The following is a 23,769-nucleotide window of genomic DNA, read 5'->3' as shown; positions in this document are numbered from 1 at the left end:
CACCATAGCTGTAAAAATCTAAATATGTTAAACTTAGTATTAAGTGTCGCTACTTGTTATATCTAGTATAAGGTGACAGCCGGATGTTTGAGCGGTTAAGACTTCAGTCTACCGTTCTGACATCGATTTGGGCTGTTGAAGAACCCAGGGCGGTCTGTCGAAGAACCCAGGGCGGTCTGTCAAGTCCCGTTCCATACAGTTCGGCTGCCCACGTCGTGGATCTTTTCTTACCACACTAAATTTAACAGAAAAATTCATCACAAAACGATTATTGATGCTAATGTGTGAAATTCTGTTTAATCCATGCAAGATGTGTAATTACCAGAGCCCCTTCAGCCGCCAATTTAAAGTGTTTTCTTAGATTTCTAAGATCTTTAAAATTGGCGTTTCCACTTCCCGGGACGAGGACCCAGGGGTTGGATTTGTGGGAAGCAAGTGTTCGGGTTGTTTCATTGTGTGAAATTACACAGAACGAGGCGCTTGGCGTATAAGTGCGTGAGTGCGAGAATTCGAATAAAGGTTAAACAGTGTATATCTTCGTGTACAGTGATGTTATGTCCGTGCGTGTGTGTGTGTGTAATCAAAGAACATCTTCGGCATGTCTATAAACAGAAAAACAGTAAATTACAATACGAGAATAAGATGTGTTAAAAAATGAAACGAAAGAGTTCTTACCATCGGAGATTTCGGAAAATATTCACTTGTCCACTTGGTCCTCTTAGTGGTAAAGTTGGGGAGGGAGATTCTTCTCCCTCCCAAATGTTTTTAGAAAACACAAAGGCAGTGAGAAAACGAGAAGTTCATTCATTTATTACCTAAGGTTAATATTATTAGCTTTATCAGACAGTCTTTCTTCCCGAACAGTGTCATAAGAAGAGCGAAGGACCTGGCCTAGCCTAGCTTAATCTAACCTACCCTAACCGGAAGCTCAATCCTCATAACAGCTGTTTGGGAAGAAAGGTCGGCCGAATGTCGCGTCCGGTGAGTAAAAGTGTCAGGTCCAGGTGGTCACAATCGGGAGTCAAATCCGTAGTCGTTGACCGAGTGTCGTGTTCGGGAGACAAATCCGTGGGTCACAACCGAGTCCGGGAAAAGGTGTCAAGTCTGGGTGAAAAGTGTCGAATCCGGTAAGAAAGTCGCATCCGGGAGAAAAAGAAATCGAAGAGGATCACCGCCTAGGCCAAGGGAACCGCAGCCATCCGCAGCAACGAAACCACAGACAGCGCAATCCCTCAACTTCGGCGACTCTCTCCTCCGATTCCTCCCCGTTCCGACTTCGGCAGGGCGGCGGCGTCGCCATCGCGGACGAACGAGCAGAATGCGACCAACCAAAAAATGTCAACTCGGACGAGCTGTCATTTTCTACATCCGCCACAGCAAGGTCTGTGGCCGGATGACCCCTGAAGACCTTGCCAAGTGCACTGGACCCAGGGTGTAGCGTCGCATGATCCCGACTCCGGGAGGATGCTACGCCACGCGCACTTGGGGAAGGTCTTCTTCACCCGCTGCCTTTTGCTCGTCGAGCCCCCGCTCCTCCAACTGCACGGAACGACAGTCTCGTGAGTCGTCGTCCGAGGAACCCCCTCCCTCCGGTGCCACCGCATTCCTCCGTCGGAACCTCCGTCGAAACCACTCCAACATCTTCGTTCTGAAAAAAGAAAAATTTGCAATTAGTCGAGTAAAACAAAAGCTTAAATTAATGTCTAAATTCTTCCGAGAAAAGCAAAATGCTCACCTTAGAATTGAAAAGGCAGCTGCTGCCTTTTTAAATCTAAAAGATTCGAATCGGAAGCGCAAACGGCCGACCATCGAACGATGTGCCGAGATGTCTTCTGGGACCGATCCTCCAAATAATATTAAATAAATTCTTACGTTTAGAGTCAATATGGACTAAAGCTTACCTGAAAAATCTTTAATCTTCTCTGCAAAAGTCCTCAAACCGCAAAAAACAGCACGCAATCGAAGAGCACAACAAAAGCACGTCCGACCACAACCAGAAACACAATCGAACTGCGAATCGTCATGCGTGACGAATTTCGAACAAACGTTAAAAGACGCGTCAACAATGTTCGAATTAAAAAAAAGTCAATTTTATTTTTTTTAAATTAATTTATAATTTTTTTCTTTTTAAATTTTGCTTCAACCATTTTCTTGTGTTTGGAATTTGATAAATAAATTATCTTCTGCATTTACATGGTGCAGAATGGCCACCGTGGAGAGGTAAAAGACGATCTTTTGAAATTTTACGTCTCGAGGCTTGACCATCTCCGAAAATTGCCCGAAATTCGTTTGAATACCTTGATAAATATTTTTTTCGTCCATTTTCGGCCATCGGATGAAATCAATCAAATTCTTAGGATTTCGATTTATTTCGCTTTACGGAAAGATTCATCGGGCGCCGTCGGGGTTGCGGGTTTCGCGTATTAATGCAACGTCAAACTGGATAAAGTTAATATTAAAAATACCGAAAAACCTTTATAATGAACAAAAATGAAGTCCGAGACAACGGGGAAACCGACACGGAGGAAAACAGACTGAGCCGGGGAGAAGCCACCATTCTTTCTCCTTGAATTTCTGACTTTTTAAAGGATCTGTCCCCTAAATTCTTAATTTGTAATAATATACACAATGCAATTATAATAAAATATTAATTTTAATTAATTCAAACTACGTTAAAATATGAAAATTTATATTTTAGAAAATACAAGGGAAGCTGTGCTTCCACCGCTTTTAATGACGGCATGCCACTGTCAGTCAGTGTTGTTTTTTTTTTTTTTTTTTTTTTTTTTTTTCACTTGGCGCAGAGTCGCTGCCATGACTCTCGCTTTATGAGACTGAATGAGTGTCATTCTTATTTGAATAGTTTCATTTAAAAGGAAAATTTGTAATTGAACTCGGTGTTTACTTTTAGAAAATTAAAATATTTATTTCACCAACTAAACTTTTTGGACGTAGCTAAATAAATAAACGGTATTCATTTTTCTGATTGTATGCAATGCCATACTTACTAGGTCAGTTGTTCTCAACCTTTCTGAGACCATGGAGCACCATTCACGTACTTTTTATTGTACGGATCATTAGCATCAATATATTCAAAAATCGATAGGCAATACCATGTTTACTGTTCTAACGAACAATAAAGCAATAAACTAATAAAACTTTATTGTATTGAATAAAATAGTAATCATGGAATTGTCTACAAATAAAGTAAGGTGTTATAGTACTGTACTGTACATTGGAATAAATTTGCAATAAAGATTTTGAAGTCATTTTTTCTTTCAATGGAACACTTTGGGCAAGTTTGCGGAACATGGGTTTAGAACCATTGTACTATGCACATTCATGGGAGCCCGAGATTGGTAAAAATAAAGTAATTTTACCGTTTTAATTGCGTCGTAATTTAGAAATTGGCTAATTCTATAGCTACAATTAGATTTTATTAGTTTATGATGTCCTGAAATTGGGTCCATCTACATAACCTTTTGTGCTTAGGGCTGTGGACTAATCCGTCACTGATTGTATGTAACCAAAATATACTTCCTGTTTTTTAAATGATTACTCGTTTAAAAAATAGCAGCTACAGTTTGGTTTGTCAATATACAGTAAAAACTCGATATAACGGACCAGCACGGAGCTGAAGAAATTGGTCCATTATAATAAAAGCCCGTTTTTATCGGGCTAAAATTCATTATTTATTTATTTTTCGCAAATAAAGGAAATAAAACAACGGCTAGGACGAATTAAAAACGGAGATTAAAAAGTGTGTAATTACGGAATGACTGGTCCACGGGACCTGAAAAATAGTCCACAGTAGCGGGAGTCCGTTACGGCGAATGAATTTTCCTATAATTTCGGTCGTCTATACCAGGGGTGGCCAACAAGTCGATCGCGCTCGCACCGGTCGATCGCCAAGCCAATTTTGGTCGCTCGCTAGCGATGTCTTGACTTAATGTATTATATTTGTAACCGAACGCAACTGTATGCATGCAGTTATGACTCGACTCATAAGCAGTGAGTGCACTTCGTACTGAAACAGTGTATAAACATAGTATGTATTTCACACTTCTCCCTCCCCACTTAGACTATGCCTATGACAACGAGTCGATCGCGACACATTTTTACGATAAAAAGTAGATCTTATGTGCACAAAAGTTGGCCACCCCTGGAGTCTATACAACGGCCGTTCATAATATCGAGCTTTTACTGTACAGGTATCCTTCATATAACGCAATAGTTACGTTCCGAAAAAGTACCGTGTTATGCGAATCCGTGCTATACGAAACAAAGGACTTGTGCAAAACATAGGTTAGGTTCCAAAAATTAGCGAAAGTATACTATTGTTTTTTTTGTTACTAAGAGAAATGTTGATTAAAGCAATCGATAATTGCTTTAATCAAGCAAAAAATTTTCATGGATGACGAAATAAAAATATGCTGTTAATCGAAAATTTGTACTAGCGGGTTACGTTTGTTCACTCAAGTACCGAGAGACTTTTTTCCAGAATTTTGTATTAGAGTACGAGATACCGCTGTATTTCGTTCGTCATTTTTACGAATGAAGTAATCATTCGTAGGTAAGTAATTCCTACGGTTAAATAAAGTTTGAACATTTTTGGATAAGTGTTATTAATCTTCGTATTTAGTAAAGTTTATTTAATCTTAAAAAAAATAATAATAATAAACAATGACAGTCTTAGGGACTAAAATCTGAAAGTAACAACGATGACTCCTGGTTGATAGGAAAGTTAGTGCAGTTTTTTCCTTCCTTGTCCTATCAGTTTTCATTAAAGTAAACCTGACGAAAAGCACAAAATAATTTGAAAATTTCGATACTCTAAAATCCGTGGGCAATTTTGACACGACAATCGTACTTACTCGAAGAAAAAAAAATATCGAATAACGAAGTTTACACTTAAAAATCATCAAGGCGTACCGTATTAATTATTTAAAGAACGTTTAACGTAAAAATGTATGGTTTGTGCGTTGTATTGTAATAGAAAACTACAGTATTTAACTATTTTATTTCGCTTTCTTAATGCTCACAGGGCGGAAAGTTTTTTTAAAAAAATTTTATTAAGGGACAACATGCAAACTACTTTTTAAATGTAGTTTATGGGATACAACGTCGTAAATGTAATTATCAAGGTATACCTTATAATAACTAATTATTTAATGATAATTGTACGGTATACCTTAATGATTACATTTACACCATACATTATATGTTTCCCAACTGTGCCCCATATAGTACATATTGTACATACATACATTCCATGTGTAGAAGTATCCTTTCGTACGTTACTATTAAACAATCCCGTGTTATGAATGAAATATAAAAATCATTGACATAAGTATGATTATATTACAGTAACTGTATTAAAGTGTTCATCTATCCACCATATCAATTCCCTTTAAACATATTTGCAGTAATTGAGTGTAATCATAATTAAGAAATTACTTTTGATCTTTGATCAATTTTTCTTCTGTAATACGTAGTAATGACAGCTTACATATATATGGAAATTATTAATTCAGTGTACAGTCAACAATATATTAAAGTTGATATTAAAAAATTTTATTTTATGAAAATAAATACTGTAGATGCATAATTTTTCCGTATATTAATTAAAAGTAATCCAAAACATTTGTTAGACTTTTGTGGTAAATGATTAATGTTACCCTAGGTATACAAAATGGTGGCTCGTCTCTGACTCCAGCATACAGAAGCGAGAAAACAGTGGAGACGCACGTTTTCTAAACCTAACCTATTCTAATAAATTATCATAATTATTACCAGCTAAATTATTAGAATAGGTTAGGTTTAGAAAATGTGAGTCCCACTGTTTCCTCGCTTCTGTATGCTGGAGTCAGAGACGAGCCACCATTTTGTATACCTAGGGTAACATTAACCATTAAACTAAGATTTTTTAAAATAAACTAAAGTTTATTTCAGAATTTGAACTAACTTGATTAAAGCAGTGAATATTTATTTTCTAATAGCGAGATTGAGGCCGAAGTTTTAAACGCGAAAACGTGTAAGTCGGACGTTCAGTGCCGCTTTCCTGTAAGCCTAGAAGTTTGACAATGGCGTTTTGAAAGTCAGTGGAATCATGCTCGACATTCCAAACGCCATTGTCAAACTTCTAGGCTTACAGGAAAGCGGCACTGAACGTCCGACTTACACGTTTTCGCGTTTAAAACTTCGGCTTCAACCTCGCTAATATTTTGAATTTGTTTAAATTCGTTTAAAAAAATTTTATAATTACAATAATTACATTATTTTTTGTTATAACTCGACATTTTTCTAAAAATTTTAACAAATTCAATTAAAACTAAGATTTTCCAAATTTCGTCGCCTTGTGTTTGATAGCGTTTTCAGTTTTCGCTACGTGTGTGAACGGGTAACGAAAATGTATGGTAACTTCACCACTGTCTTTTAGATGCCAGGAATTTCTTGCACGGACCTGAAAATAATTTCCAAAATTATATTCGTGAATACTCTTAATATTTATTTTTAAACTTACCCAACAATTTATAGAAAAATTTCTTCCAACTTCCAGATTTTTAATCTGTATCATTACCATAGGAGCTAAATATATGGTGCTGTTAAAGAATTTTTCTGGGAAGAAATGAATCGAGAATCCTTTACTAGGATAAATGTTCGTATTTAATTTCATTTGGTTGCTTTCGTTGGTAATCTGAAAATTTTTAAAACGTATTATCTGATAATTTTATGTGAATTTATAGAATTGAAAAATTTTCTTACCCTCTGATGACATCCTACCGGTATGTATGAAGGATCGTATTGATGTGCCCATGTTTTGCTAACATCTTTAAATTGGAAAGGTTCCGGATACCAATTTTCTGTCTGAAAATGCATCCATATTATATATGTTAAATCTCAAAATCAATTTCGCAACCACCTACAGCCTACTTTTTAGTTTAAAAAGCCAAAAATGCATTGGCAAAAATTTACTACTAGCCAATGATCGAAATATCAGATTTTCAAAATACTATATATTGGCCAAGAACGCCAATATATTTACACAATGTAATTCCATCAAAAAAATTTATTTACGGGAGTCCTTACAATATGGGCCTCACCAGTGGCCAAGCGGTTCCATTCCTTGAACATTGGGAGTTCAGGTCGTGGATTCATGCCTCGCCAGGACGGGCTGGCCACGTGGAGTTTTCCGGGTTTTCTCCACGTCTGTAACGCCTGAATAGGGGTCAGTTATTCCTAAAAAGGACCTAAAGAAGCATTCCCCTAGGCATACCGCCCAAGTGTTGCGTTGCCGTAACTTAACTAAATAAACCAATTTTACATTATGAAACTATTCACAATAAGCAACGCAGGAAGTGTAATAAACATCGAAAACAATCTGTCACCCACGTCACTATCAGCTTGGGTGAGGCAGAATTTTTTTATAGAAAGAAACAGTCTAAATTTTTCGTATCAAAACGAACAGCCGTTTCCTTTACGGGGTTATTAAGGCCAAATGATTACAAAGTAAATTGGCAGGAGGCCGGCTTCCAGGCTGCCATCTCTCGTTGAATATAATTATAAATAAATAAATTTTAATTATCGGGTTAGTTGTATTTATTATATATAAATTTTTCGTGATGAACTTACATCTTCGAGTCTCAATAAAACGCACGGGTTATAGAAACCATTTAACGGCTTAAAACCATAATTATTCTTCTTATTGCAGTCTTCCAATAACCAATTGGGATCGAAGTAACAAGGCGTATTAGGATTGTTTGGATTTTCTAACCAGCACCTAGTATAACGATGAGGTGGATAATCTTTCGTTTTCTCCGTGTAATCTAATGTGAATAAACAAAAAATATATATTCATTATTTTACTGGGATTCGGAGTATAAGCAGTTTTCTTACTTCTTTCTTGATTCGTAAACCAAAAAATTTTTGGTACAGTATTGTTCCGAATTTCAATTGTCTGGACTCGTAGTAACTAAATTAACTACGCAAGTATTTGTAACATTTTTATTGACACTGTAGTATATATGCATTTCAAATTACTATATTTTAGTGATTCCTCTTTAGTATAACATCTAAAAAATTGATACAATACTTTATGAAAAGCTTGGTTAATGTAACCCTTGGTGCCAAGATGGCAGCTCGTCTCTGATTCCAGCAAGGAAACAGTGGGACGCACGTTCTAACCTAACCTAATCTATTGTAATAAATTATCATAATTATTAGCAACCGAATTATTAGAGTAGGTTAGGTTAGGTTAGAACGTGCGTCCCACTGTTTCCTTGCTGGAATCAGAGACGAGCCGCCATCTTGGCACTAAGGGTTACATTAACCAAAAGCTGGAATAGATACAAATACAATTCGGATTATTACAACCTCTTTAATCTTTTTAAAAAGTATTGTATCAATTTTTAGATGCTATACTAAAGAGGAATCACTAAAATATAGTAATTTGAAATGCATATATACTACAGTGTCAATAAATAACGTTACAAATACAATGGATTCTCGATCTATCGCTCCGGTATCAATCGTTTTCCCGCATCTATCGGTTATTTTCTCCAGTCCCAAATAAGGACACATATATATAATGTTAATTTTTCCCGTATTCTTCGTTTCCGCAATGTTCGTTCTGTATTTTAACTGAAAGAAAAATGTTATCCCGCATCAATTGTTTTACTCACAATAGAGGGTCCTAAATTGAAACAGTGATTTTCGTATACAAAAAATAAAAGTACGTCAAATTTAACAGTTAAACCCTTTGACTACAGCTAACTAGTTTTTATTGCGATTTTTGGCTACTTTTTGTCTACTGCTTTACAAAATTCTGTACTTTATTGGCAACAACATTGGTAAAAAGCCCGACAACATTGATAAAAATTAGCACGTTGTCTCAGCGTTGCTATCTGTACGATTATTTTGGGCGCTGTACGATGTACAATAATTTTATAAATATGCCTTACTCCGAAAACAACTGTTAGTTTTTGAAAAAACCAATTGCAATCACTATTTTTGTACCTATGGCCTTTTTATTCATATTTCGTGTCTTTTTCGCCCCTAGAGAGCTACCAAATTTTCGGAAGTTTTTAGATTGGCTACTACCGTATATTCTCGACTAGAAAGCGCTCCTTTGTCAAGACCGCTAACTGCTATACTTTTAGACCTACTGATAAAATGTTCAAATTGATGTGAAAAGAAAATTTGTGCAAATAAACGTTCTGTTGAAATGCCATTATTAATGTAGAACTTACGGAGTAGTGTCCATCTAGTGGACTCTCTAGAACAGAAGATTTTTTTGTCATTGGGAGTCGCGACCACTCGAGGAATAGACTAAAAATTTTAGACGGTGGAAAAATTTGGAAAAACTAAGGTTTATGCATATGAAATAAGTACGGAATATAAAGGAATATATTACATATTTGTTAATATTTGTTTAAATTGTATGAAAAAACGTAAATTTTAGCTTATGCCCATTCAGAGGTTTGTTTTGCATCATATATTATAAGGAAAAGTCATTAAAACATCATTATAAAATGGGGTCTAAAAATTTAGGCCATAAGTATAAAGGATCTAGATGGATGTACAGTACGATAATTTTAAGTGGAATACGATAATTTCAAGGGGCAGATACGATGATTTTCTCCCGTAAGTTTGGCAACCTGCGTTGTCGTGAGGTAGGGGAGATCATGTTTGGACAAGTCAGAAAAATTAGAACCCTTTTCTGTATGAGAATCAACACATCGTAAGTGACAAAAATTTTTCATTTTACTATCATTTTCGACACTTCTACGGTATCATCTTCAAGTGCAAGAAAAAGAGTCAATACAATAAGTATTCTTATCAAAAGAAAATAGAACAAATTTCAGTATTCTTAATAATTTTTTAAAATGAAGAATAAACGATATGATGGCTTTCTGTAATACTAAACGAACGTCCGTGTGTATGCTCCATATCGTTCAGTATTACAGAAAGCCATCACATAAGACTATCGCTGGAAAATACACGTTTCATACGAGATAAACAATAAAAATATCGACGTCATAAATTTCTCGTATCAATCGTTTTCCCCCCAAGTCCCGCTAAAAACAATAGATCGACAATCCACTGTACTTGCGTAGTTAATTTAGTTACTGCGAGTCCAAATAATTGAAATTCGGAACAGAATATTGTACCAAAAATATTTTAGTTTACGAACCGAGAAAGAAGAGAATTATATACATATTTCAGTCAACCAAAATCCAAAGAAATTTTATCTTACTTTCGAATATTTCGTCTAAATTAGGAATGATTTTCGTGTTTACATATTCCAAACTTGGATTTATTACGTAGACACCCGGTATTCTGTCGTCCTCTTCTAGCAGCTCCGGTAAATTAGGATAAACACGCAAGTATCCTGTAATAAAGTAGATAATCTGTTTTTGTTATTTTGATAATTAAAATAATTTTTATTTACCGTGTAGAATAGTCTACAGCAAAACAACAAGGAATGCATCGAATTATTCATTTGGGTATATTCATTCTGAAGTTTTAAATTGTTAAATTAGGGTTTTTACTGCACTGTAATGTACTATTTTAATTGGTGGGTTTTTTTATTGTTAATGTGGGGGTGACATTGGACATTGCCATGTATCGTTCGTATAAAGAATAAAGAAGATAATTAGAGCCCGAGCTGGATCTCAAGGACTGCAAGGCGATTTTGAGGGTCAAACTTTAAAAAAGTGTGTCTTATATGCTGTAAAATATAGTTATTTTACATACTAAATTCAAGGAGATAAAATCTCTGGCATAAATCTTCTGTATACGAAAGATAACATTTTCTTAACGCATTTGTTCTCAAACAAAATGATAGGAAAATAAAGTGACAAATTTATTTCTGAAACGTCGACGAAGATTAGAATAATCCTTTAATCCGTTGATTCTCTAGAATTGAGGATTTCAAAGATTAAGTAACGTCACACTTCACAAACAATGTTATCTTTTTAGGTTATGTTAATTTCTTTTTATAAGTTAATTCTATATTTTATTATATACTGTATATCAGAGTATGAAAAAACGTATTAAATAAATTACCTTTTTGTATAAGTAAAGGACCGTTGAAATATATTTGAGTCAGTTCGGGGATAAATATTCGATGATACAAATGTAACATCGCAAAAAATACTAAGCAACACAAGCAGATAAATACGCCCATACACCCTATAATAATAAATTTATAGTTATTAAAATAAATCAGAATAATTTTATTAATAATAATGTTTTAGTATTTTAAATGGAATCCACGAGAGGCCGTCTATTAACTATGTGTATGGTTTAAGGGGAGGGTAGAGGCATTGTCTATGTGGACATTTTTAATGATATTAGTGGCGTACGAATTTGTTCTTATAACCCCATTTCTTAAACGTCCGAGGAGTTCATGAACTATTCAATACGAAATTAAGTGTGAGGAGGTTTGCCAAAAGTACATCATTGTACACAACAGGAGGGAAGGGGTCTAAAGTGTCTCAAAAACTGTACACGTAATTAATGGACGGCCCCTAAAGATCGAAACATCGTTTAAAATATCGAGTCTACAACGCTTTAATAACCTTAATATGTAAGTTATATGGAATCATTCGTGATTGGCATAAACTTGTATTCTTTATGAATGGTTTTACATTATCTTCAAAGTAGATTCCTAATTAAAATACTAAATTCAGGATTGAAAATACTAATGTAACTGCAGTCATAATTTATATTTAAATTAGTATTTTCATATTTTGAAAGAAATAAACAAAACAAAACTTTGTATGATTTACGAGTTAATTTCAGAAAGTTTTATTGAATAAATAATTTCTTTTAGAAATATTTGAATCTATGAAAACGTATTACTTACAGCCGCAAGAAAACGAGCAACCATCTTTTTTCTTTTGGGGAGTATTCTCTGTTACACGATTGAAACTGTTAGCAGATACAGATTTAAGTTGTGGACTAGACGAGCTGGGCATCGAAGTTTTAATTTCTGCTAAATTAAAGCTGGCAGTTCGAGGCATCTACAATAAAAAAAAATATAAAAAAAAAAATATGTAAAACCCGACGGAATGAAGAAATTTTAGACGTAATATACGGATTTAAGTAATTTAATTACGTAAATTAATTCCACAAAGTTTAGTTATTAAGGCACTCAATAAGCACGAATTACATATGGTTGCAATTTTTTTTTTTATAATTCTGTCTATTTTTGGAAAGGTAAAGCTTAGCTTAGTCAGCAAATTTAATAAAACGCCTGGATCTAAGACATTGTGTTATGTATATTCTGAGGAAAATACACGCCGTATTAATATATTTTCTTTTAGTAGACTATAGCATTAGATGAACCATATATTTAATCTATATACGTTCATTGTTATCTGAGAAGAGTAATGATATTGAATTAGACTTAGTTCGATATAGTTTTAGCCATTTTTTTCTATAAATCTATTGAGAAAAGTATGTTTTCGCAAGAATTTATAGATTAAATTTATGTATATCGTCATATATACGTGTCTACAATTATTCTATCGCAAAGATAGAATTACTGTATATATTTAATGCATACATACAGTAATGCATTTTAATCATCTCGTACTGGAAAAAGATTAATTGAAAATAGAACTTCCATTATATAATTTATAAAGAATATATTATATGTGAAATATTTGATTTCACTTAATTAATTTTTAAAATATTTTCTGTAAAAATTTTATGTTTTAATAGAAAGTTTCCTTATCCACAATGATTTTTATATTATTTAATGACATTTAAGCAATCCAAACGTGTAAATAAATTATTTATTTTACTGTTTTTATCTCTTTGGCGTCGAATTTAATGATCGCTATACAAAGGCTATTTACCTTTTTCCACTTTTATCACTTAATTTCGCAAAATTATTGCTAAATATAGCAATAATTAATTATATAAATAAATTTTTAAACTGTAAGTAAAAATAAATTGCCTTATGAAAGTAACCGGACTTTTCGAGTGATTCGTGATGAGGAAAACATTAATTATTTTTAAATTCGAAATATCAGCAAAATTTCATGAATATTTAAGAGTTTTCTGCCTTTATGAAATAGTCCTTTTATTTGATGGCTTTAATTTTATGTCATTTGTAAAAATTCATTCAAATATTTCGATTTAATATTAATTACAATATTTTTTTAACTTAAGAAATGTATTTAAAACCATTTAAACTATCTGATTATGTTAAACTCCAAGTTATATATTTATTTATTTAATTTATTACACGAAAAAAGTTTTATATTTCGTATAACTTATATATATTTTATATGAAAAAAGTTTGTCTGTCGCAACTTTGTATTATTTTGTCTTCATATAGCGTAAGTCTGATTGGAGCAATTATATAAAATATATGTAAAGCATAACTTTCGTCATTTTTCTGTAATATAAAATTACATTAAATGAATGTAATTTTTTATCTTGAATTCCATATGTGTAATTGGACAATAGACCATAGCTTCACAGGAACCCATGCAAATTTGAATTAGGAAATTAGATTTTAATTAATTCACACTTTCTATTGTCTCTTTTGTAAGTTTGCATTTAACTGCAATTAATCCTACATTAACTAAAGCAAAGTAGAATATCAAAAGAAATAATATTTATGCTAGGAATTTTTGAATTAAATGCCAATTTTGCGATTTATATACATTTAAATACGTAGAACAATATATAAATGTGTTGTTTCTTACATGCCATCGATATAAATATTTTAAAATAATAATTACAATTTTTTTAGCATATTAACAGTACTTACCGTGAGTTATATGACGTCAGAAATGAGGGAAGAAATGTCAGATAGTAACCTATCTTCTCATAACTTAATGCGAAATATTTTCTTATTATTTAAGAAACGATAACATTTAAAATACCCCACCGTAAATCAGTTAATGAATAATATTCTACACGTTTGTTTTTATAGAAGATAACCAAAAGTGTTATGCGACATCTACTGGCGGAATTTTAAAAAACTATCTTAAATTAGCGAATTTCACAATAATGTTCGTAGAGGTTGTACAGTACGTGTTAATCTTTCGATATTAGTCATGCCAGCTAGCGGCAGAACGAAAGAGAAATAGAAGGAAATATAAAAGACTGTCAGGAATGGGATTCGAACCCACCCCCGGAAGACCGGACTGCGACCTCAACGCAGCGCCTTGGACCTCTCGGCCATCCTGACTCGCCTTAGAAATTTCTATAAATAATAATAATAATAATAATAATAATAAAATAATGCAATATGATTTAAAACATTTGGATTTTGTTAAGTAATTGTTTATTAATTTATAATCGGGACAAAAATTTTTGAGACAAAAGCATAATTGTAACTATTATTAATAATACTTTATTCTATAAGATTTTATAAGAAAAAAGACGATACTCTGTATCGCTTACATTATTATAATTAATGGCGGAATTCACAAACAAGGATAATATGGATAAGAGTTTGAAATCAACCAATTATCATTCATTTTACTTTTAGTACGTGGACGCTTATTGGTTAACGTCTTAATACATTCATTTATGACGTAATTTGAAAATTTATAAATTAATATCTATCATAAATTAAGTATATTATTACTTTATTACTTAAAATTAACTTTCTAAAAACCCTCACAAATCGAATTTTATAAATCAATAATAAATATGAAAATTCCAATTTGGGTAGCTTATTATATAACTGCTAAAATAAAACTTTATAACCGTGCCGGAATAGCTCAGTTGGGAGAGCGTTAGACTGAAGATCTAAAGGTCCCTGGTTCGATCCCGGGTTCCGGCAAGAATTTTTCTTTTATTTTTCTTCCTTATTTTATGCGCTTCTATTTCATATTTTCTCAAATAATATATTTATTTTGTGTATTGCATTATTGAACTTTTTATATTTTTAAAAAATTGCTAATAAACTGATTATTATTTAACCTAAATATTTCTGTATTTTTAATGAAATTGATATAATTCTAATATATATATATATAATATATTTTTAAAATGATGATGTAAATAAACAATTTAAACTATTTGTTAATACAGTATTAACTGTGACTTATCTGCCGATTGTTTTATTTTTTATTTTATTTTATCACCAGATGGCGACACATCTCATAACAAGTTTCAAGTCGGATTTTAGCTCACCGGTTGGGACATATTTATATTACTGTTTTTACGTTGAATGTTTATCCTCTAGCTGTTATTTTCTGTGCATTTTTAATGGAAAAACAGTTATCTGCAATATAAATAACTTAATAATGTTAAAATAATACTAATAACTATAAATTAACAATATTATATACGTGTTTTTATTTTATTCGTTTGTATTAGGCGATTAAAAATTTATAAAATGCAGAAAATTTTTCACCAACTTATATTTATTTACAGTATATATATTCAGCAAATAAATATTTACTCATATATATATATTATTTTTTGTATTTATTCATACAAGATTCGTATTAAAAAGCTTGCCTTTTATTTATTTGTTTTGTATCCCAAGTAACATAAGTAAGATATGTAATTTTTTCAAAGTTTTAAATAAGTTTTAAAGTTTATAAAAACAATTTTATAATTCTAAATTTGTTTTTCTTGCAGACTGAATAAATAATCACAAACTAAATTTATGTATACAGTATACTGGATGTCTAATCACATCTGCTTTTTAAAGCAGTATTAGTTACATATATTATTTAAATAACTATAATAATTTAAAAATCTAATAAAGAATAATCAATGATGAGAAAATAAAAATGCTTTTATTAAAAAAAAAGAGGAATTTTCTTTCTGGTGATTAAATTATATGGAAATTTAAAATAATGATTGCCATAATTTAAGAGATAAATAGGCCAATTCTATATTTACAAAGAAAAATATTTTTGAAATTACAGATGAGAATGACATATTTAAAATGAAAAGAACTTTCAGCTGATTACATCTCCATTCAAACAGACTTTCTTAGGGCATTTCTGATTCTTATTCGCTTAAGAAAGAACATAATGCGTTCTTTTCTGTTGTTTTTCTATTTTTGTCTTGATTTATTTGAAAAATTCAACATTTTATTTATTTATTTTCATTCAAAATAAGTTGATGTATTCAAATGGAAAATTCTATTCAACAAATGTTGGAAAAAATAAACTAACACTAACAATTTTTTTTCCTTCAATATTATTTTTTAGGCTAATCACTGGAATTTTATGATTTTGTTATTCAAAAATTATTAATAAAAAACTAATTTTCATTACGATAATTTCGTAATTGTCACATAATATTGAGACATTACTTAAGTATAATTTAATTATATTATTTTATAAATCGATACAAAGTTAACTAATTCGGTGTGTAATTATGTAAATAGACCTAACATTTGCTGATGTTTACAGATCGATACGAATTATAATAAACTTAAATGTTTATTACTTTTCTTAACAAATTCGAATATTTACAAACACATCAGAATTGTGAATAATACAATTAATAATTAGGGATTTTGGATATTGTTTTTATTAAAAAAAAATTCATAATTTCGAGATTATTATTGGGCTGCAATTGGAAAAAATTGTAGACCTATAAATTCCCACTTTCGTCCGTCCATCTGTCTGTATGCCTCTCTGTCTTTTCTTAATCTGTAAAGTGGAAGTTAGTTGAAAGACAAGACCAGATATGGACGCAGTAGGGGCAGAAGGCCTCGATTAACTATATAAGAATTTCCAATGAAAATCAGAAGTCACGTTATTTCAATTCAAAAATTATTATCCCCGAAAGTTGTCAGACGGCATGACTCTATTGTTAAAAAAAAAGTATAATGTAAAGGGGCATGCCACTACTAATTTTAGGTGAAGAGCATTTATTTTAAATTGTAGCCCGGCATTGTGACGATGTCACAATAAATAATTACTTGTTAATATCATATTTCTCTTCGAAGTTATTAATAGCAAAATATTTATGTAAATGTAATTTTGGCTTTTAAATTCAATTTGCAAATATTGAAGTTAAAAACTAAAATAATGTCAATTAAAGTATGTTCATAATCAAAATATAAAAACACAAAATGTTAATATTGCGCGAAATCTTTGTTTAAATACACAATTAAGATAGGTCTATTGTAGATTTATTAATGAAAGAAGTTACTCGGTATATTTAAAAAAAAAATAATTTACGATGCAATGGAGGAAGAAATATTTAACAGCAAGAAAAATATTAAAGAATTCGATATGTTACTGTGCCAATTCTTATTTTATAGACGAACTAAATAGTAAAGTGCCGTTATAAAATCTTTGCGGGAAAAAATAAACTGTTAATCCTATACTATTCATAGTTTCCATTAGCAATTTGCAAACTTGTTTTTTTACATCTTCAGGAAAAAGTCACCGCAGTTATTTTTAATTATTAACTTAGTAAACGCTTTTATTTAATTTGCTTTGTACCAGTCCTCAAATCTCGCAATTCAAAGTTCATCCATCCACTTCTAATATTAAGATAGACTGAAACTTCGAGGACATACCTGACAATGCCTTTTAATGATGTTGTAAGTCTCACCCCAAAATTCTACATTTGGTTGTGCTTATCACATAACCAAATGTAGAATATAATCATGATGTACTGTATGTGTGTAAATGCATTGCAATGATGTGGAGGTTGTGCTATCCCACCATCCTCCATCGCCATGTCCAGAAGCATAACCCAATAAAAGCATTTTTTAAAAATATATTAAAATTATTGATGTTATTAAATTTTGGCGGTTAAAGGTCGATAGGTGGGTGTTCTTATGTCATATCTCGAGTTGAGTCGGATTTAATGACGGTTTTACTCGTTATTAGCATTTACAACTTTTTATAAAACTCGTCCCTACCTTCAAAATTAAGCTTTTTGCCATTTTATAATAATTATATAAAAAGTTTTTTCTTAAATAAAATAGCAAAAGTACGTGGCGTCACACGCAGTTTTAAATGTTATTGCCGGGAAAGTTACGCAAGTCGTTGCTGGATCTTTTAAATATGAATTCATAGCAGCAATATATGTTTATCTTAGCTTTTTATATTTATTTGCTTTATTTAAACAGAAATAAAATGATATTCCACAGGATCCCGAGTGTAAAAAAGATTTAAAAATTCAAAATAATCAATTTTACTTCAGCGTTATATAATGAAATTAGGAAGAGGAATTATGATTTATTACGCCAGAAAGAGAGTTACGCGAAAGGTTAGGTAATAAATATTTTGCAAGGAAAAATGTATATATTTATCTCTATAATATGTTATAACATAGATTTTATAAACTTAATATTACAAAAAATATGTTTTAATCGAAATCTAAAAATTATTGCGAATTAATATTGTTGCAATTAAATTTATTATTAGAATGGCGAGGCAAATTCCTCTCAATTGCTAAAATTATATTGCAGAAATAATAATTTCATTTTTATAATGTTTTAATGTTTACTAAAAACCAATAAAAATATTTCTCTTGGTTTTTATTGAATTTTCTAATAATTAGTAAAATATTAAAACATTTTTAAAGTTAAGAAATAAATCATCGTTAACTCTTAATTTTATAGATTATTAATGCTATAACTTAATAAAAGTTACCAATAACTTTAAACTTGGTTTAAACCAACCTCTAATATATATTTAATTCACTAAATTAATTCCCTTCCGTGATATTAATCCGGCTGTAATCGATAACTATATCGTTAATATTTCATATCCTAACAGTTCGTAGGTCTTTTTTTAATTATGAATAATTAAATTTATCGTTGCATTATGTCATTAGAGATGCAGTTATTTAGTTAAAATTAATAAAACGTTCGTTTATTTGATTCATGGTTCCATAAATTCTAATATATGTTATGATTAATTTAAAAATTAATTGTACGTTTTGTTAACTAGGAATAAAATCTGCGAATTTCCATGAAGCAAAACTCGTTTAGTAGTTATAAAAGATTAAGTGAAAATTTTCGAATACGCTACTTTTATTCTCAAGTTTTTATAGGTTTTATTTGGCAATTAATGATAATTAATATTGACCTATACACACCCGCAATATGAATATTGTGGGTGTGTGTAGGTGTGGGCTGTGCGTACACAAAATTATAAGATCCAAATAAAAAAATATTATGTTGTAATCTTAGAAACACCAAATTTCAGAAAGAAAGCAAATAAAGAACTGATACATGAACACAATTTATTTTTAAATCTTGGTTGCTTGTTGTTCTCTATTATATATATTTTCTTAGCACAAGGTTGCCGTTGAGAACATATCACACAGGAAACACTTTCAGAGGAAAAAGGTTGGTTTATTGGTGTGAACGGATATGCATTTCGGGCTTAAACGTTCCTCTTCAGTCCTAGTCAATTTGCTGATAAATATGTAAATATGTAATAATAGGACTGAAGAGGGGCGTTAAGCCCGAAATGCATATCCGTTCACACCAATAAACCAACCTATATCCTCTGAAAGTGTTTCCTGTGTGATATGTTCTCAACGGCAACATTGTGCTAAGAAAATACAATTTATTTTACTTATTTTAAATCGATGCATCACAATACAGGTATACCTCGAGTTACGTCGCTCTCGAGTTACGTCGTTCCCGATTATACGTCGTTTGTCAAAAAAGTATATGGAAAAATAAAAATCAAGTTTAAATCAGTTTATTCGACTTTAAATCCGTCCGCCACAAACATTGAAGTCATAATATCACTAGAAAAGCGTTAAAAGCACATAAAATCATATTAAAATATGTATAGGCTATTTACAGTAAATGTTAATATAATTATCATAAATCCTAGAGAACGAAACATAAAAACATCTGTGTTCCTGTGTTGTCGTCTTATTTAGCGGTCTTTAAGTGCTCATTATTGGCGTTTCCTCCATTATTGGCGTTTAGTTACGACGTAAGTCGAAACTACGACTTACGTCGTAACTACACGAGTAAATTCGACTTACGTCGCCTCTCCTGGAACCAATTACCGACGTAAGACGAGGTATACCTGTATATAAGAAAGTCTGCTTATGTTAGATTCATTTCACGTTACGAGAATGATTCAATTACTATACAGTATTTTGTGTACTTTTCAAACCATTACAAATTTTATGTTCATCCTGTATTTTATCTATAATATTTCTCTTTAAAGAAGCAAGTCAAAAAAGTTCGTCTTTGTTTTATAAATTAACACTTAGGTATTTTAAAATAATATAAAAAATTATTAGTTATTATAAACAGCGTAATTATTTCCTATTATCTCCATTTATTCGCTTTTACGGTTATTTTACTGCTTATTAATGTTTCGTAATGATTATTGATTTCACGCCTAATTGTTTAACATGTTTAAAATTATTTATCACTAACAGATAGGCCAGGCGTTGCTCGGGCAAAAGTAATGATAGCGAAGATTAAGATTATTACGTTATAGTCACAGAAGAAAAAGAGTAATTTCATCAACAAACTAAATATTTCTAATGAAAGGTCGAATTTGAAAATCGAATATTGTAATATTGTTCGATTTTCACAACGTTCTGATTATATCGTTCGATTTTCATCGAATGTTCTAAAGAAGAAGGGTCGAGAAAGACCGAATCAATCTGTTTAAATTTGAAAATCAAATATGTTCTAACATATTACTCTTTTTTTTTTTTTTTTTTTTTTTTTTCCTCCAGCGCCCGTGAATCTTGCACGTCGCTTTCTCTTGTTCTCCATTGTTACTTAACACTTCTATTGATACTTAACACTTCCATTGTTGATGGAAGTGTTAAGCCTTAATCTTGTCCCTCTCCCCGTGGGGAGAAATTTCGAAAAATCCCTTCTTAGTGTGCGTTTTTGTGACGTACCGTAACTATGTACCAAATTTCAACTTTCAACTCTTAACCGTTTGGGCTCTTAACATTTCCATTGTTACGTAACACTTCCATTGTTAACACTTCCATTGTTGACACTTCCATTATTACTTCACACTTCCATTGTTGCTTCACACTTCCATTGTTGATGGAAGTGTTAAGACTTAATCCTGTCCCTCTCCCCCGTGGGGAGGAATTTCGAAAAATCCCTTCTTAGTGTGCGTTTTTGTGACGTACCGTAACTATGTACCAAATTTCAACTTTCAACTCTTAACCGTTTGGGCTCTTAACATTTCCATTGTTACGTAACACTTCCATTGTTAACACTTCCATTGTTGACACTTCCATTATTACTTCACACTTCCATTGTTGCTTCACACTTCCATTGTTGCTTCACACTTCCATTGTTGCTTCACACTTCCATTGTTGATGGAAGTGTTAAGACTTAATCCTGTCCCTCTCCCCCGTGGGGAGGAATTTCGAAAAATCCCTTCTTAGTATGCGTTCTCTTAACATACCCTAACTGCGTACCAAATTTCAACTTTCAACTCCTAACCATTTGGGCTCTGCGCTGATTATTATTATTATTATTATTATTATCAACTCGTCTCGATTATATATATAGATCTATCATAATAGAACAAGCGTCATACTTTGAAAGTTGTTATTAATTCCAAAGTGTTCATTACATGTTTTATTAAATAGTTCCTAAATAATTTGTATAAATTAATTTTTATAAACATTTTACGCTTTTTGGGAATAATGAAATGATTTACATTCGAATGTTGTTCTAAATTAATTATAAATATTTAAAATTTATAATATAAAGTACGTATTAAATATCAACATGTATTAATTAAAATTTTATTTACAATATATCATCTTAGATATTTATAACTATAGTTCTCTCTATTACTGTTTTATTTTACATAATTTATTTTATTCAAAAAAAAAAGTAAAATTGGAACATGACAAGATGCAACAGGAGCATAAAACAATAAAGATTTTTAAATTTATAAAAGAATTATTGACTTGTCGTGAAGTCATATAAAACACTACATTGACCTTTTCGGTTAATGTTACCCTAGGTATACAAAATGGCGGCTCGTCTCTGATTCCAGCAAGGAAACAGTGGGACGCACGTTCTAACCTAACCTAACCTAACCTATTCTAATAAATTACCATAATTATTAACAACCAAATTATTAGAATAGGTTAGGTTAGGTTAGAACGTGCGTCCCACTGTTTCCTTGCTGGAATCAGAGACAAGCCGCCATTTTGTATACCTAGGGTAACATTAACCGTATTTTCTAATATAATTTCAAACAATACGGATTCTTCGTTTATCAAATATTACACTAAATTTTATATAATATTTAACATTCATGCAACTATTTACATAAAAATCATGTTCTTTTTATAGTGTATATAGATAATTTTATATATAATCGTAAAACTCTATATATACGACTTTTACGACTATATATATACACACACCCATTTTTTACGACTTTTCTTATTTTATAACACTTTCTTCAAAATAAATTCTCGTTGTGACAGCTCCTAAAATTTAAGGGGTTAAAAAAATGGAATGATTTATAATAATTATTTTTTCAGTAAGCCATCTTTTCTTGGAAGGAGTACAGTTGTATATGTCGTATCATTGAAGAACTACCTATTCTTGATATATTGATATATTCAAGAACTACCTGTTAATTGCTCAGTCCAGTTATAGACCTATCAATCTATTTTTCGGTAAAAATTGTTCGTTTTTTCCAAAGGCAATAGTAAAAATAATTCTGTTGGATGAAATTGTTTATATCGTGTTTTATATAAAATAAAAAAGGGGAAAGTTATATCACATTAAAGAAATTGTTCTAAGAAACAAAGTGATTATAATTTGATAGAAAAAACTGGGAAGAGAATGAATTTTTTAAGAGAAAATAATTGAATTTACACGAGGAAATGACTACATTAAATTAAGCGAATGGGCCCGCTGTTTATAATGATAAACAAGAGCTCATTGAACTTGTGTAGGAAATGAATCGTAGTTTGTATGCGTAAATTACGATATGAAGAAGTTCCTTGTAGCTATTGCCAAATACCTCTGTATCTGTTGCAATTTAACTCAAAAGGAGGACGAATAGCAGCAATTAAAAATTGTTGGAATTAAGCACAAAAATGCATTTCGGGGCATTGGCCCGAATTGCATTTCCTTTCATAAGAAAATAGAAAATAAAATCCTGTATGATAAGTTCTCCGTAGCGATTTTGTGCTTAATTCCAAAGAACATGCAACCAAAAGAGAAAACAACAAGCAATCAAGTAATAAGAATACTAACAGCCAAGATCCAGTGAACACTACAGGGATGGAAGAACTGAATAGACCACCAACAAATATCTGGTATTTAAAAGCAATTTTATCAGAAAGATTAGATCTTCCAACCCTAACCGTATCTAAATTCAAAGCCTCTTCAATGCAAAACCATGACGTGAGAAAAAGTAAATAAATTACTTTTACAGTCTGTAATTAATTTTAAGAAATACAGAATTAAAATATTGAAATCAAAAATTAAAGGATAAATATACTTGCGAAGTTGACTATGACAACCCATATACTCTCAGAAAACGTAATAAATTAGTTAAAAGATTAAATTACCCAACCATTAACGAACAGAAGAATTGGGAACAGAAGTTAGTAAAAAATTAAAAATTATCTTTATGAAAATTGACAAATATTTAATTTTCTCAAGTAAATATGTAGAATATTTATGAAATAACGTAACAATAAAGAAGCATTTTAAAAATTACTATTATAATTCTTAACACACTAAGTCATTTAATTAACTTAACGGTTAATGTTACCTATGGTTTCAAAATGGCGGCTCGTCTCTGATTCCAGCAAATAGAAGAAAGG

The 23,769-nt window shown here is 31.3% G+C and overlaps 1 protein-coding gene and 2 non-coding genes across 3 annotated transcripts; 1 reads left to right on the top strand and 2 right to left on the bottom strand.

Moving 5' to 3' along the window:
* Positions 1-6,326: 6,326 nt before the first annotated feature.
* On the bottom strand, positions 6,327-13,949 carry LOC136989079 (sodium/potassium-transporting ATPase subunit beta-like). Its single transcript, XM_067287171.1, has 8 exons — positions 13,790-13,949; positions 11,870-12,026; positions 11,068-11,193; positions 10,256-10,390; positions 7,633-7,826; positions 6,766-6,867; positions 6,524-6,697; positions 6,327-6,463 (listed from the first exon to the last, which is right to left on the bottom strand). The coding sequence occupies exons 2-8, from the start codon at positions 12,024-12,026 to the stop codon at positions 6,332-6,334; spliced, it is 1,020 nt and encodes a 339-aa protein (XP_067143272.1). The 5' UTR covers positions 13,790-13,949; the 3' UTR covers positions 6,327-6,331.
* Positions 13,950-14,128: 179 nt separating this feature from the next.
* On the bottom strand, positions 14,129-14,212 carry TRNAL-GAG (transfer RNA leucine (anticodon GAG)). The gene has a single exon. It is a non-coding gene; the product is annotated as a tRNA-Leu (tRNA).
* Positions 14,213-14,739: 527 nt separating this feature from the next.
* Positions 14,740-14,812, top strand: TRNAF-GAA (transfer RNA phenylalanine (anticodon GAA)). The gene has a single exon. It is a non-coding gene; the product is annotated as a tRNA-Phe (tRNA).
* Positions 14,813-23,769: the final 8,957 nt, after the last annotated feature.

Source organism: Centruroides vittatus, unplaced genomic scaffold, assembly GCF_030686945.1.
Source record: "Centruroides vittatus isolate TY-2023 unplaced genomic scaffold, ASM3068694v2 scaffold_435, whole genome shotgun sequence".
NCBI lineage: Eukaryota > Metazoa > Arthropoda > Arachnida > Scorpiones > Buthidae > Centruroides > Centruroides vittatus.
Note: the sequence above shows the minus strand (reverse complement) of the source record. Positions and strands in the feature narration are given on the sequence as shown.